At 39.1% G+C, this 15,267-nt stretch overlaps 2 protein-coding genes and 1 pseudogene across 2 annotated transcripts; 2 read left to right on the forward strand and 1 right to left on the reverse strand.

Moving 5' to 3' along the window:
- On the forward strand, positions 1-1,014 carry TAAR5 (trace amine associated receptor 5). Its single transcript, XM_077776184.1, has one exon. It carries the CDS (start codon positions 1-3, stop codon positions 1,012-1,014), a length of 1,014 nt encoding a protein of 337 aa, XP_077632310.1.
- A 3,805-nt stretch (positions 1,015-4,819) lies between these two features.
- On the reverse strand, positions 4,820-5,837 carry LOC144241427 (trace amine-associated receptor 6-like; annotated as a pseudogene).
- A 7,005-nt stretch (positions 5,838-12,842) lies between these two features.
- LOC144241504 (trace amine-associated receptor 6-like) lies at positions 12,843-13,868 on the forward strand. The gene has a single exon (XM_077776085.1). It carries the CDS (start codon positions 12,843-12,845, stop codon positions 13,866-13,868), a length of 1,026 nt encoding a protein of 341 aa, XP_077632211.1.
- Positions 13,869-15,267: the final 1,399 nt, after the last annotated feature.

The following is a 15,267-nucleotide window of genomic DNA, read 5'->3' on the forward strand; positions in this document are numbered from 1 at the left end:
ATGAGTGCTGTCCTCAACGAAGGTGCTGAAGAACACTCCGCAGCGTTCTGCTACCAGGTGAATGGATCTTGCCCCAGGACAGTCCATCCTCTGGGCATCCGGTTGGCCATCTACCTGGCCGGTGCAGTAGGCATGTTGATTACGGTCCTAGGAAATTTGTTTGTGGTGTTTGCTGTGTCCTACTTCAGAGTGCTTCACACTCCCACTAACTTCTTGCTGCTTTCCTTGGCCCTGGCTGACATGTTTCTGGGTCTGCTAGTGCTGCCTCTCAGTACCATTCGCTCAGTCGAGAGTTGCTGGTTCCTTGGAGACTTCCTCTGCCGTCTGCATACCTACCTGGATACCCTCTTCTGCCTCACCTCCATCTTCCATCTCTGTTTCATTTCCATTGACCGCCACTGTGCCATCTGTGAGCCCTTGACCTATCCCTCCAAGTTCACAGTCAGGGTGGCCATCAGGTACATCCTGGCAGGATGGGGGATTCCAGCGGCTTACACCGCCTTCTTCCTCTACACAGATGTGGTAGATGATGGGCTCAGTCAATGGCTGGAAGAGATGCCTTGTGTGGGCAGTTGCCAGCTGCTCTTCAATAAGTTTTGGGGCTGGTTAAATTTTCCTATGTTCTTTTTCCCCTGCCTCATCATGATCAGCTTGTACGTGAAGATTTTTGTGGTTGCCATCAGGCAGGCTCAGCAGATCAGCACCTTGAGCAAAAACCTGGCCGGGGCTGCCAAACGTGAAAGAAAAGCTGCCAAGACCCTCGGCATTGCCGTGGGCATATATCTCTTGTGCTGGCTTCCCTTCACCATTGACACGTTGGTTGACAGCCTCCTTCACTTCATCACACCGCCTCTGGTCTTTGACATCTTTATTTGGTTTGCTTACTTCAACTCAGCCTGCAACCCTATCATCTATGTCTTTTCCTACCGGTGGTTCAGAAAGGCACTGAAACTCTGCCTGAGTCGAGAGATCTTCTCACCTCGGACACACGCTATCGATTTGTACCAAGAATGACTTCTTAAACTGAATGCAGGCGAGGGGTAGGTCTTTTTGGGAAGGTTGAGTTCTCCTTGGCAGAGGGGTGTCATGAGTTTGTGGGCATGCTTTTAGGACACCATGGCTTAAGTGGAAGAGAAAAAACAACTTCTTAACTCAGAAAGAAATATAGCAGTCTCTTTATTCAATGCTTCCGTAGTAGAATGTAGGAAAAGGAGAGAATGAAATCAACCAAATATTTAGGGCTACATTAAAATTCTGTGAAAATACTTGACTCCTTGTTTATCACTTCCTTGAGACTCAGGAGATACAGAGGGGGAGAGAAAAGACGGCGAGGTGGGGGTTTCTGAGTTCTCACACTGGTTCTGCCTCCTGGCAGTTCTTGGGTGAGACTATTTTGACAACCTTTGAATTTCTCCCCATCTCATTGAGTTTCAGCTAGAAAATTAGGGTTTTGTACTGTTCAGGAACCTGAAACTCAGTTATTGTATAATAATTTAACTTTGGGAAACGTGGTTTGGCATCATTTTTCACGATCGTAATCAAGTGTTTGGAATGTTTCTTTTTCAAAATGTCCCCTTTAGAATTCCTATCTCCCTAACCAGGATTGTAAGCCAGGTTTGCCCACTTCAATGACCATTGAGTAAATGTACTGTATTCTTGAAGGAATATTTTCTCACTTTTCTTTAATAATCGAAACATGGAAATGGTGAAATATTTTGTAAAGTGATAATGATCCACATCTGGCCATTGTAATATTTCTTCCTTTAAAAAAAAATCACATAAGTTAGATCTACTATCTTTCCAGGGACACCTGGAAAGTATAAGATTTTCTTTGGAAAAACAAGTACTTAAGCCACATACTTGTTCAACATTGAACCAAGTGTTTCTTAGGACCTATTACTAATAAAGGCACTGACATCTCCTATGTACATTTTGCCTCTGTTTTCTTCCTAAATCTTCTCCTTGAGGTCTCTAGTAACTCCCACATTTTTTGCTATTTTTCAAATTAATAATTTCTGATTTGGAAAACTTATTAGTAAGTTAATTTGAGGTCTCTAAAGTACAAATGTATAGATAGAGGTAATATAGAAACAAACATAAATTAATCAATCTCCATAAATAAAATGTAATGTTTTATTTTGTCATGGAAGTTAGCTGAAATGAATTCATTTCCTTTTCTTTTTTTTCCTTCCTTCCTTCCTTCCTTCCTTCCTTCCTTCCTTCCTTCCTTCCTTCTTTTCTTTCTGGCAAGAGAGAACTTCTATTAACTTTATTGTTTTTATCCACTGAGTATGGTACTGTCTGTCCTAGGACACTCTGCTATATCACGAGGTGGAACTCTGCATAGTTTTTATGTGTATATTTAAACAATGTTAAATGGGTTTTTGTTGAAACAGGACTTCTCAGAGTCTTTAATATGTCATGTCTAGTGTTATCCCCCAAAAGCAGGATATTGTACGTAGCAATTCCAAATGTGGAAACTTCTTTCCCCTGGAGCACTTCATAGGACCACTCTCTGATAAAACCTCATTTGCGAAATGTTGGCTTAGAAGACAATGAGAATCGGAGGAATCAAAACCTGAGCAAATGAGTGGAGGTAAGAATGCCTCCAAATTAAAATGGAGGATGCCTGGGGAGATGGAGGGGGTGGGGGGGAGAGGCTTGAATGCCAGCCTTAGGAAGGTCAAAAGGGTGACTATTCCCTTAGTAGTTGTTTAGTTGCTTTATCTCCATATTTCCTGAATACTCTGTGCTCTTTCTCATTTTCTTTTGTCATGCCATTCCTCCAGCCTGAAAATCCATTTCCATCCTTTCCCTCCTGCAAAAACTCTTATGTCTTAAGACCCAGCTTAAGTGCCCCTTCTTTAATATGTCTCCCTGATCTTCCATCTAGAGGCCAGTTCTTTCTTTTGTACTACTCAAACACGCCTTTTATCATTTAAACCTCCATGAATTCCAAACCATAAAAATTGTTGGTATATTTGTTTTTTCTACAAAATATTTTAAGGTTTTTGTTTTGTATTCCTGAAGCACTGAACCAGAACCCAGAACACTAAGTCTTCAAACGTATTTGCAAAATGGATCAGTGAATCAGTGATATAAGGATAAATGCCCATTGTTTTCAATAATTGTGTGCCTTATATTTTTTTAAATAAATGTTTCATTTTAGAATACTTTAAATTTACAGGAAAGCTGAAAAGATACGGTAGAGTTCCTATATCCTGCACCCCATTTCTGCTATTGTTAACATTTTAGATTAGTATTGTAAATTTCTTACAATTAATGAACCAATATGGATATATTATTATTAATGTATCAATAAGTAGTCCATATATTTTTCAGATTTCCTCTGTTTTCCTTTATGTCCCGTCTCTCTTCCAGCTTCCCATTTAGGACACTACATTACATTTAGTTATTATGTCTCTTTATGCCCCTCTAGACCTTGACAGTTTCTTTCACTCCCTTTATTTTTGATGACCTTGACAGTTTTGAGGAGCACTGATCAGTCATTTTGTAAGACAGTCCTCTATGAGGGTTTGTCTGATGGTTTTCTTATGATTCCACTAGGGTTATAGGCTTTGGGGGAAAAAAAGCATTGAAATAACATGTCATTCTCATCACATCATGACAAGGGCACCCTGCTATCAACATGACTTGTCACTATTGATGTTAACCTTAATCTCGTTGAGCTAGTGTTTATCCTTTTAAAATTATCATAGTTAACAATATTGCTTCTTGCCAGAGTTACAGATTCTTAAACATAAAGGTAGGATCCTGTTACCATTTTATGTAACCTAGCACTGGTTTGGTACAATGGGAGCATGTGGCTTATGTTTCATGAATGAAAAAAGAAGATGAATATGTAAATGTTTTAATTGATGCATATTGCACTTATCTCCTAAGACTAGCAAATTTTCTGTTGAAATTAAGTTTTGTTATAGAAAAAGAAAGAACTAAAGACTGCTTTCAAAAGAGAATCTCCCTGAACGGAGAAGTAATATTCAACGTGTTTAAACAAAATAGCATAGCATAGAGTGCTATCCATACCAACCATTTACACAGTTTTGAGTAGTAACAGCAGTAACGAGAATAGTAGACCAAGATGTATCCTATCATCATTTCAGGAAGTACAATGGCTTCTGCTTCCTACATTGGGGGAGGAAATAATTTCACAGGATGACAGTAATTTGTCTGGCCATCACAACAGCTTGGTCAAAATAATGTCTGAGTTTGCAAATGCCCCCCGAACCCAGATTCTGATTCTGAATCAGACACAGTGGCTGTGTTAGTCTACACACAATTTATGGATAAATATTTCAGATCTCTCTCCTCAGACATTAAGCACAAGACATTTAACTGCTCCTTAAAAGGCTTTCTTGGGAAATTAAGCAAACCAAAAGAAAGCAAGAACCTCGAGAATGTAATTCGTCGGTGAAAGTTTTGACTTGTTGCTAGAGAAAAAGCTTAGTTAGGAAAGAGGAAAGTGGATCAAAGAATGAAGATGTTTACAGGTCACATATCAGAACAAAGGGAAGAGTCTGTGATTTAAAAGAAATGAGGGAGAAAAGTATTTTTAGAAAGTGGGATATGCTGAGCTCTGAAGTAGTTGCCAAATAAAAATTTAACATTTATTAGTAAAGTGCATGCTTTTGGAGAAGTGACAAGGAAGTTCACATTTAACATGAGTGGAAAATACTGATCTACCCTATTACATTTGAAGAGTAATTTGTTTTCTCCTCATTAACAGTTGTAGTTGATTTTTAAAACTCATTTCACTTAGAAATTGTAAAGATTTCTTTAACTTCCTGAGTCCAATTGTTTATGTTTGTTCAGAAAGCAAATTCATGGTGGCTGAACCGTCCTTGAAAACCCAACCATTCACAATTTTTATGGCTTTTTTAAACCATGGGTAAAATAAAACATAAAGGGCTCATGTTTGAGTTATAATAAGCACACCAATAACAGATCTTGTAAGTTTAGGCAGAGGTTATGAGGCCTGTAAAAGAATCAATTAATGAGTCAATAGTATACAGTAACCATGAACTCATAAATGCTACCATAGTGATACCCGGGGTTTTCCCTGCTTTTCACCCTTGGCTACTCTGGATTTGTAACTAGCTGATGACAATTCTATTTTGCCCCCAGTATTTTCCAACTTTTTAGCCTGTTGTCTAGCCACAAGAAAAATATTGCTTTAAAGAGTTATTATAACAAAAATAGGTATATAGAAGAATAGAAAATCTATCAACACTCAGATTAACAACTGTCTGACAGCCTCCTACACAGCTGAGGGCACTAGATAACTCCTCCAGCCCATCACCATAGGCAGCTGTGTAGAGCACGGCACCACTGTATACAAGGGGCAGGAGCCAGGAGATGCCGATGCATATCCCTGACACAGACACCGTGAACTTGGTAGGATAGACCAGAGGCTCAGTAACAGCGATGTACCTGTCGATGGAGATGAAGCACAGATGGAAGAGAGACGAGTAACAAAACGCCACATCAAAGCAACTGTGCAGGCTACAAAATCTGGCTCCAAAGTACCAGCAGCTCTCCACAGACCTGACCATGCTGAAGGGCATGACGGTCACCCCCACCAGAAAGTCAGCACAGGCCAGAGAGGCGATGAGGAAATTGGTTGGAGAGTGCAGCTGCTTGAAATGCAGGATTGAAATCACCACCAAGAGGTTTCCAAAACCAGCAGCACAGCCCCAGACACTGTGTAGAGAATGAACCGGGGTGCGAGCGAGTTGGAGCTTTCATGCAGGATCTGGTCATGGTCATGTTCTGGTAACAGAGCTCTGGGCTGCAGGTGAGGACGAGGTGCTGCTCATGATGGTGCTGTTTACATGTGGAAACTTCTGATCTTCTTGATTTTCACAGAGAAAATGAGATTTTACTTTTTAATACATATGAGAAAAAATCCACAAGGAAGTCTAAGAAATTATCAGATAGGATCTTTATTTTATTTTTTAATTTTCCATTTTTGTTATAAATCTTTTGATGTCTATAATAAAATTAAAATTATATGATAAAAGATTACTGAGAGTTGATATCAATTAAAAATAATGATTTAATTCCCTTAATTTTAAATTTTTATTTAATCCCTTAATTTGATGACATTTCCTTTTAGTCATGCATATCTTTATTTTCTACTTTTTGCATTACTCTTTGCAACAGCCACTGATATGGGATGTAACTGTGGGACTGAAGGATAACCTCTGCTTATATTTATCTCTATGTTGTCTGACCAGCATTGCTTGACTAAGACATACAGTCCTTCCAGAAAAATCAATGCATCAGTGGAAAAATCCTTGCATGGAATCCCTATAGTATAACACGTGAACGTGGAAGGTTATTTTCAGCAATGACTTTTAGGAACACTATTCTTTTTTAATATTTTATATATTAGAGAGAGAGAGAGACTATGTTTCGGAGAGGGGAAGGGGCAGAGAGACAAGGAAAGGGAGAGATACCAGGCAGGCTCCATTCTGTCAGCACAGATTCCAATGCTGGGCTCCATCTCGCAAACTGAACCATGACATCATGACCTGAGCCTAAATCAAGAATTGGACACTTAACCGACTAACACGCCCAGGAGCCCTGATCATTAAAGCCTTTATAACAAATAACTAACAACATTGAATTCTCAAATTAGCATAAATACCTTTCAAAATTGATTGTGAGATAAAAATATTTGTATATGAACAAAACCCTAGAGTCATCACTGCCAGCAAACCCACAAAAAAGAAAAAACTAAAGGAGTTTCCAAGGAGGAAAAAAAAATAAATCCCAGAGGAAACACTGTAGTGTGAGAATTCATGACATGTGCCAGAGTGTCAATATCAGAAAAATAACATGAAAGCTAAAAGTAAAAATGAATGTCTTTTTGACTTAAATTATATACAGAATTTAAATAAATGACAGCACTATCAACAAAAGGTGCCCAAGACAAATGGAATTAAACTATATCTTGTAATTTATGGCAAGCTTTTGCATTGCCCTGAATTGGTAAAATTATTAACTTATTGGACAATTTTATTAATCAGGGATACATATTAAAACTTCAGTATTCCAACAGAATAATATGTAAGTATAATTTATAATTCATGGGAGAAAAAGAGTGACTAATAAAAACATAATCTAAAGTGAGTCCAGAGTGATAAAAGATCAAAGACAAAATGCGAAGAATGTAAAAAAAATACTAAGATAGTTGATTTAAACCCAAATGCACCAATGATGATAAATATATAAAGATAGTCATTTAAATCGGCAAAAAACTTATTGGCCTGGATTTCAAAATTAAGGGCCAAATATCTGGTTTTATGTGACCCTGGGATTTGGAGAGAATTCAAACAACATAACTGGTCAAGAACTAAAGGGCAGTTTATCTGCCACAAATGTGTTTTCAATATAAGCCTGGACTTAAAATTGAGGTATTTGTGAGATGTTGGCAATTTTCCATGTATTGTGACATGGAAGACAGTATATGAATATGGCATCAAATTTGAAAAAAGGCGCTCCTCTGATTTAATCAAGCATTGCTTCAGGTGAGCTTCTCCAAGCGTCTGCTACAGACAGACTTACTGACGCGGTGAACAGGTCCTACTTCCTATTGCTGATTCTGTCCGCTTCTCGGTCCTGTCACTTTTCCACTTCCCAGCCTTCTGGGGGTGTGATTTCTTGGTATTTTCACCTTTCATCCTTGTTCATTTGCTTCTTCCTATTCTCTGAAAAAGTCATATGTTCTTTGTCTTCCCCGAGACTCTTGTTTTTTTGACGAACTTTCAGTCCAAGATTTTCTTTTGCTGGGGTTCTTTTCTTAAATCCCCTCAGCTCCCTCTGCTTCATGCTCTAGTGAGGAGTAGGATTCCTCTTGCTCACTAATGCTCTTCTACCAACAGGGGAATCGTGTCAAACTCAGATCTGACACAAGCTTAAGACTTGATGTTTAAGGGACATTCTCCATAGGATGTCTCTCCACTGTGAAATAGACCATAACAAAAAGATGTATTTATAACAATAATTATCTTTTCAACATGATTATTGCACTTTACTTCTTCAACATCATGTGGGAATGGTTGTCTGTCATAACATATTATAAATATTATTATTGTTGATTATAATGCAAACGTACAAAGTCACATATTTATAGGGGAAGATGATATATTCAAAAAATTGTGTTTGGACATTTGCCTATCTATTTGAGGGAAAAAAGTTACATCCATCCTTACACAGATCTGAGTATAAAATACAAAGCCATGAAGATTTAGAAAAAAAAAATTGAATATATTCATAGTTTCCAATGGAAAATTTTAGAAGATATACCATAAGTTTAATTTTTCCATATAATAAAAAATGTTTAGAAAAGATAAACTTGGAAAAACTCTTTATTGTGCTCTAATTGATTTAGTTGAAATGAGCAAGACAGATTTTTTCTTCAAGCACCTTCACCTCAACAGCCCAGGCCCTATTCAGAAAAGAAAGAGCTGATGGTCACTAGATTTGAGGAAGTTATGGGCAATATCAAAATTTCCTTGTATTCCAGTATAAGAGTAGGAGAGATAATTGGATGACCACAATAAAGGAGAAAATAGTGGGGACCTCTGAGATAGGAGTGCCCCATCTCTTCCTCTCTATAGTCTGGATTGAGAAAGGATAAAAACTGAGTCACCAGTGCAGTTGGTTGAATACTGGCCCCTTTGAAGGGGATCCATATTCTAATACTTGGAACTTATCCCTGTTAATCCTCTTTGGGAATAAATATTTTTGCGGGTGTGATTAAATTAAAAGTCTTGAGATGGACTAATCTTCCAGGATTATCTGGGTGGGACCTAAATGCTATCTCAAGTGTCCTTATAGGATAGAAGCACAGGGAGATGACACACACGGAGAAGGCAGTGCGATCACACAGGGAGACCCTGGAGCGTTGGGGACAGAAGCAAAGGAGAACCAGCAGCCAGCAGAAGCTGGAAGACACTACGATGGATCCACCGCCAGACCCTCCAGAGGGCGTGAGACTATGTAGGCACCTTGATTTTGGTTCAGAACAACTGATACCATATTTCTGGCCTCCAGAATTCTAAGGAAATAAATTTGTGTTGTGTTAAAACATCAGGTGTGTGGCAACTTCTTACAGTAACCACAGGAAGCTAATAGAGTCAGGTAGGTTTAAGGAGAAAAAGATCCAAGTGCAAGGGAAACTCATTCTCCTTCCTTGGGCAGAACTCGCAGGGCAGAAATGGCTACATAGGCTTTCTGAGCATGTAGCTAGAGACAGTCTCACAGAGCATCTCACTGCTCTGCATGGACAAGACAGTGAAAATTCCTGAGCCCCTGAGGGTGCCATGGAGTCATGACAGGTCCTAGAAACCCCACCAAATGTTCAGCTGCCTGTGATGCCACAACTATGGCTGAATTCTTCTGAGAAAGGCACTGGAATTTGCTGATGAAAGTAAGAATTAAAGGAGACTTACTGTCACATATGAGGGATGACTGCTCTGTGACAGAACAGGACCAAAGTCCAGAGACCAGGCAGGACATCTTATTGGACATCAGTGTATGTAGATGGCCTCCCAGATCAGATCTCTAATCCACAGAGTCACTGTTGATGGGTGACTGACTCAGAAAGGAAAGTAGAGAGGAAGTTTCTTTCACCTGGAGGTTAGGGAGCTTGGCTCAGAAATGAGGTAAATTTGTAATTGTAGAGCATAGAGAACACAAAATCTGAAGCTAAATTGCTCGCATACAATCCCCAGTTCACCACTTATTGGATGTTAACCCTGGGTAAGTGAATAGCTTGCAGTGATTCTGTAAAATAGTCATGCTGATGTCATGGATTTTTCTTGCATGTGACAATTTCATTAAATTTATTTAAGTTTAATACATATAAAGCACTTAGATATAGCAACTGTTCAAAAGCTGTTTGCGACTGTTATAATGATAGGTGCCTTAACAATAATGAAACAGATTTTGCACACCTGAATCTGTGCCCTGTGATTCACAGAAGATACTTGTGGGTTTCCAGAATTTCGATAATGTTTTAGGAAGCATTTCTGTAAAACATATGAGTTATGATCCAAATTCTAAGAAAATTCATACAAAGATGTTAGGTAGGTGCTCTGCAGTTAGAGTAGGTATAGAAATACCTGGTGACTATGATGAGACAGAGTTTGAAAGCGAACTTCAGAATGTTTACAATTTCCTGGATGGACACAGGGTAATTAGCAGAGGCTAAGAAGAGATGAAGGATGGAAGAAGGGAAAGAAAACTAGAGAGAAAATGACAGACTACTCTGATGTAGCTCAAATCTCTTAGTCTTAGTTGAGGACATTAAGAAGGTAGGGCCTTGAGACACAGATCTAAGACCCCCAATTAATCTCTTAATTTCAATAAAAATGGCACCTTTTCTTGGAGATAGAGGAGAGACTGATGAGAGTACATTGATGTGAAATCTGAAAAAGCCAAAGCAGCACACCACTCACTGTGGCATGGATGGTCTGGAACACGTGTAAGAGATCGTCAGATTCATAGTCTGGAGGAGGCGATTGTTAAGCACATTATTCAGAGTTTAGGGTTGTGTGTACATCTGTTTTTCCATTAGGAGATAAATGGCCATTTCATCCTAGAAGACATCTCCAGACACAACCCTAATCGATTCATGTGGAAATGAGGCAGACTATGTAGTTACTCTGGAATGAGATGCAACCCTGGGAGAAGAGTGTGGGAAACCCAAATTGACTGAACTGAAGTTTATTGCATCCCATGATACGCGGGTTTATAAGAAAGTTAAAGATAAGTTACAGAAAAATCCAGAAAACTGTCTTCTGTGGTAGTTAAGATCTTTACCTGCTGATACGTATGTTTTCTCTACCTCCATGCACTAGTCCCATAGTATAAAATCTAAAGTGATTGTTGGGGTGTACAAAGCTGTGCATAACATCTGAATCGTTACCTGTTCTTTTCATGAATACATTCCATCCATCCTTCTACACCTGGCCCCCACTTTATACCTTCAGTGAATTTTATTTATTCACCCAATTCTAGTAGTTGTTGATGACATTTTTCACTTTACCCTTTTTACAATTTTAACTTGGAGCACAGTGAACTGTTACTGCTATATGTCTGTCTCTCATATCAACATGGATACCCCATTAAGTGCAGAAGATATTTCTTGCTTATTTTTGTATCTTCAAGAGTCTGATACAAATAGATGCTTAATAAACAAACAAATAATACATTCATGAATGATTGGACTGCACGTGAATTTATGGGTATTGTGGGAGGACTTAACGCTCCCTGAATCTTCTGATTACTGAAGCATCTTTGCCTTGTCACTCAAAAAGAATGCTCTCAAATGTCACTATGGAGTGTATTGTATGTGATAGACTTTTCAGTAGAGACCTTTCTACCTACAAAGACTTCTTGTATTTTTATTTTGCGAAGAAATTTGTTAAATGTTTATTTACTTTTGAGAGAGAGAAGCACAAATAGGGAAGGGGCAGAGAGAGAGAGGGAGACACAGAATCTGAAGTAAATTCCAGGCTCTGTGCTAGCCATCAGCACAGAGCCCAACGCAGGGCTCGAACCCACGAACCATGTGATCATGACCTGAGCTGAAGTTGGACCCATGAACCATGAGGCCATGACCTGATTCAAAGTTGGATGCTTAACCAACTGAGCCACCTTGGCTCCCTGCTAAGAATTTTTTTAGTAATGATGAAGTGTTGAATTTTATATAATTTGCTTCATCCCTCAGATATGTTAAAATGGTTAATTGCATCATTTTACTTTCTTTGTTTAAATTTTTTTAATGTTTATTTATTTTTGACAGAAGAGAGAGAGAGCGAGCGAGCAGGGAAGGGCCAGAAAGAGAGGGAGACACAGAATCCGAAGCAGGCTCCAGGTTCTGAGCTGTCAGCACAGAGCCTGACGTGAGGCTCAAACCCACGAACTGTGAGATTATGACCTGTGCTGAAGTTGGCCGCTTAGCCGACTGAGCCACCTAGGCACCCCACATCATTTTACTTTCTAATGTTAAGGCCAAATCCCTTTCTTTGCATCGACTCCAATCATGATGCATTATCATTTTATATATTTAGATTTGGTTTGTTAAGCTTCTGTTCAGGATTTTTGTATTTATTTATGTAAGTGAGGTGTCCTTTTGTTTGTTTTTCACATAGTCTCTGTTGGGTTTTTCTACAGAGGCTATTATATGTCAAAATATGAATTTTAAGCGGAGAATATACATATAAGTTTCTGCTTTCTGTTCACACCTTGCACTACAGGGACTCCACTTGATTTGGGATGATTTGAGATATGGGACTTGGCTGTGCTTCCTGGGATTTATTTTGTCATTAACGTCACAGACAGTTTTGTGGGGCGTGGTGGTAAAAGGTAACTAATAAAAAACAAGTCACACAATTATCACTAACTGGCAAAAAGGAATATCTCCTACATCAAGAGCAGGTAATGTCAGAATTTTGATAAGTTGATGGACAAAAAAATCTGTGGCAAAAGCCAAATTTGTGACAGTCTTACTTGAAGTAAAATCTTATTGGACTTAGAAAAATTGGTTCGATTACATGCTAAACAGTAAAATTTTAAATGATAATAATAGCTAAGATTTATTGAGCATTTAAACTGAATATCATTATTTTCTGTTATGGGCTTAAAATAAAATGGGTATATGACAGGGCCCAATGATCGTATCTGATAACTACAACAGGGGTTTCAGTTAAAAAGATCTTTTCTCTGCCCTAGGAAATAGGAACCTGCTTTATGTTGTGTGACTGGTCACGGACAGAACTTCACATTTACAAGCTCTTGGCGGCAGCACCATGAGCACCAGCTCGTCCCCCACTGCATCCGAGCAGCTCTGCTACCAGAATGTGACCGGGTCCTGTGTGAAAGTTTCCTATTCGCCTGGACCCAGGCTCATTCTCTACATGGTGTTTGGCTCTGGGGCTCTGCTGGCTGTTTTTGGAAACCTCCTGGTGGTGATTTCAATCCTGCATTTCAAGCAGCTGCACTCTCCAACCAATTTCCTCATCGCCTCTCTGGCCTGTGCTGACTTTCTGGTGGGGGTGACCGTCATGCCCTTCAGCATGGTCAGGTCTGTGGAGAGCTGCTGGTACTTTGGAGCCAGATTTTGTAGACTGCACAGTTTCTTTGATGTGGCGTTTTGTTACTCGTCTCTCTTCCATCTGTGCTTCATCTCCATCGACAGGTACATCGCTGTTACTGACCCTCTGGTCTATCCTACCAAGTTCACGGTGTCTGCGTCAAGGATATGCATCAGCATCTCCTGGCTCCTGCCCCTTGTATACAGTGGTGCCGTGTTCTTCACAGGTGCCCATGATGATGGGCTGGAGGAGTTAGTAAGTGCCCTCAGCTGCGTAGGTGGTTGTCAGCTGCTCATAAATCAATTTTGGATTTTGATAGATTTGCTATTATTTTTCATACCTACTTTTGTAATGATGATTCTGTACAGTAATATTTTTCTTGTGGCTAGAAAGCAGGCTATCAAGATTGAAAACATTAGTAGCAAAGCAGAAGCATCAGGGCCATACAAAACCAGGGTGAGTAAGAGAGAGAGAAAAGCCGCTAAAACCCTGGGCATCACTGTGGTAGCATTTTTAATCTCATGGTTACCGTACATGATTGATTCACTCATTGATGTGTTTTGGGGGTTTATAACACCTTCATATATTTACGAGATACTTTGCTGGTTCGCTTACTATAACTCTGCTGTGAATCCTTTGATTTACGCTTTATTTTACCCTTGGTTTAGGAGAGCAATAAAACTCATTATAAGCGGCCAAGTATTAAAAGACAGCTCGTCAACCATAAGTCTGTTTTCTTAATGAACCTAATCCCATATTGAGGAATTTGTTGCTATATTGAGAATGTCCCCAGGCCTGTGGCATGAATCACACAGCATGAAGATGACCCATCCAATCACAGAGGAGAAATAATACCTCCATTTCAGTAGCATAACTTTTATGCCTTTACCTGCTCTGTGAGGTGAACACTTTTACGCACTTGAAAGAAATATGTTTACTAAGAAACGGCTGACACACGTTCATACTTTCTATTTCTTCAAATATGTGCACTTCCCTGCTTTGTCTATTGTTAATTAATTTCCTTTTCAAGGCCTGTTGTCAGGCGTACCTTGGTGTCACCTCAAAGGTCGCCTGGTTCCGTGTTTCCTATGAAAGTCTCGCCGTCCCTGTCATCTCTGGACTCTGCGCACCCGGCTTCCATTTTAAGCAGTTTGTTTCTTGGGTCTGGGTCTTCTGTAGCTCCTAAGGTTCTGTGAGGCTTATTTCAAGCTCAGTACTGGACTCATATTTTATATTTGGGGGGATATTTTGTGGAATAATTCTGAGCAGATGATGCAATTTCCACACCGGTGATTGTCCCTTTACGGGACTGTTTTCTCAACCTGAGGTGAGCTATTTTACCTTTCTGCTATTGTGGACGGCATTGTTCTTTTTTTTTTTTTCCCCTATAAATAATATCCAAGGTAGTACCTTGTTCATGACAAAAAGAACAATGCATTGCAAGTTATGGAGTAAGAGTGGACTATTTAAGGAGTGATGGTGTGGCATACCGCTTTTTGGAAAAGAATGGTAAGCATCTTGCCTCATATCATTAACAAAATCAAAACTGATATTTCCAGAAATAGAATACTAGTGTTTTTAGATTTTTTATTGTAGGAATCAAGGCTGAACACCTGTATAGATTCAAGCACTCAATTTAATATTTTTAACTCAAAGGAAACGTAGCCTAGTTAAGGAAAAATTAAAAAGTTAAACTTGGAAAAGTCTTGGCAGCACACAGAGTGAAGGTTAATAGATTTAAACATGTAAAGGCTTTAACCAAACACTAAGACAAGGTTAACACCTGACTGGGCATATGAATAGGTAAATACGCAAAGAAAACTATACAGATGTTTAATAAACGCATTATAATGCAAATTCAAAACTGATTTTAAATGCTAATGATTATGTGATAAGGTATCGTATATCAAATTGGCAAATATTTGACATTTCAATAATACCCAATATTAGAGTATGGGAAATTGGATACTGTCGTGCAAGTAGAGCATGTTCCCATGCATCTTGGGAGAATATAACTCAGTCTCTCTTTTCTGAAGGAATTAAAATTTTAATGGGTGCCTCCGTGGCTCAGTTGGTTGAGCATCGGACTTCAGCTCAGGTCATGATCTCACAGCTTGCAAGTTTGAGCGCCACGGTCAGG

Source organism: Crocuta crocuta, unplaced genomic scaffold (genome assembly GCF_008692635.1).
Source record: "Crocuta crocuta isolate KB4526 unplaced genomic scaffold, BGI_CrCroc_1.0 scaffold25, whole genome shotgun sequence".
Taxonomy (NCBI): domain Eukaryota; kingdom Metazoa; phylum Chordata; class Mammalia; order Carnivora; family Hyaenidae; genus Crocuta; species Crocuta crocuta.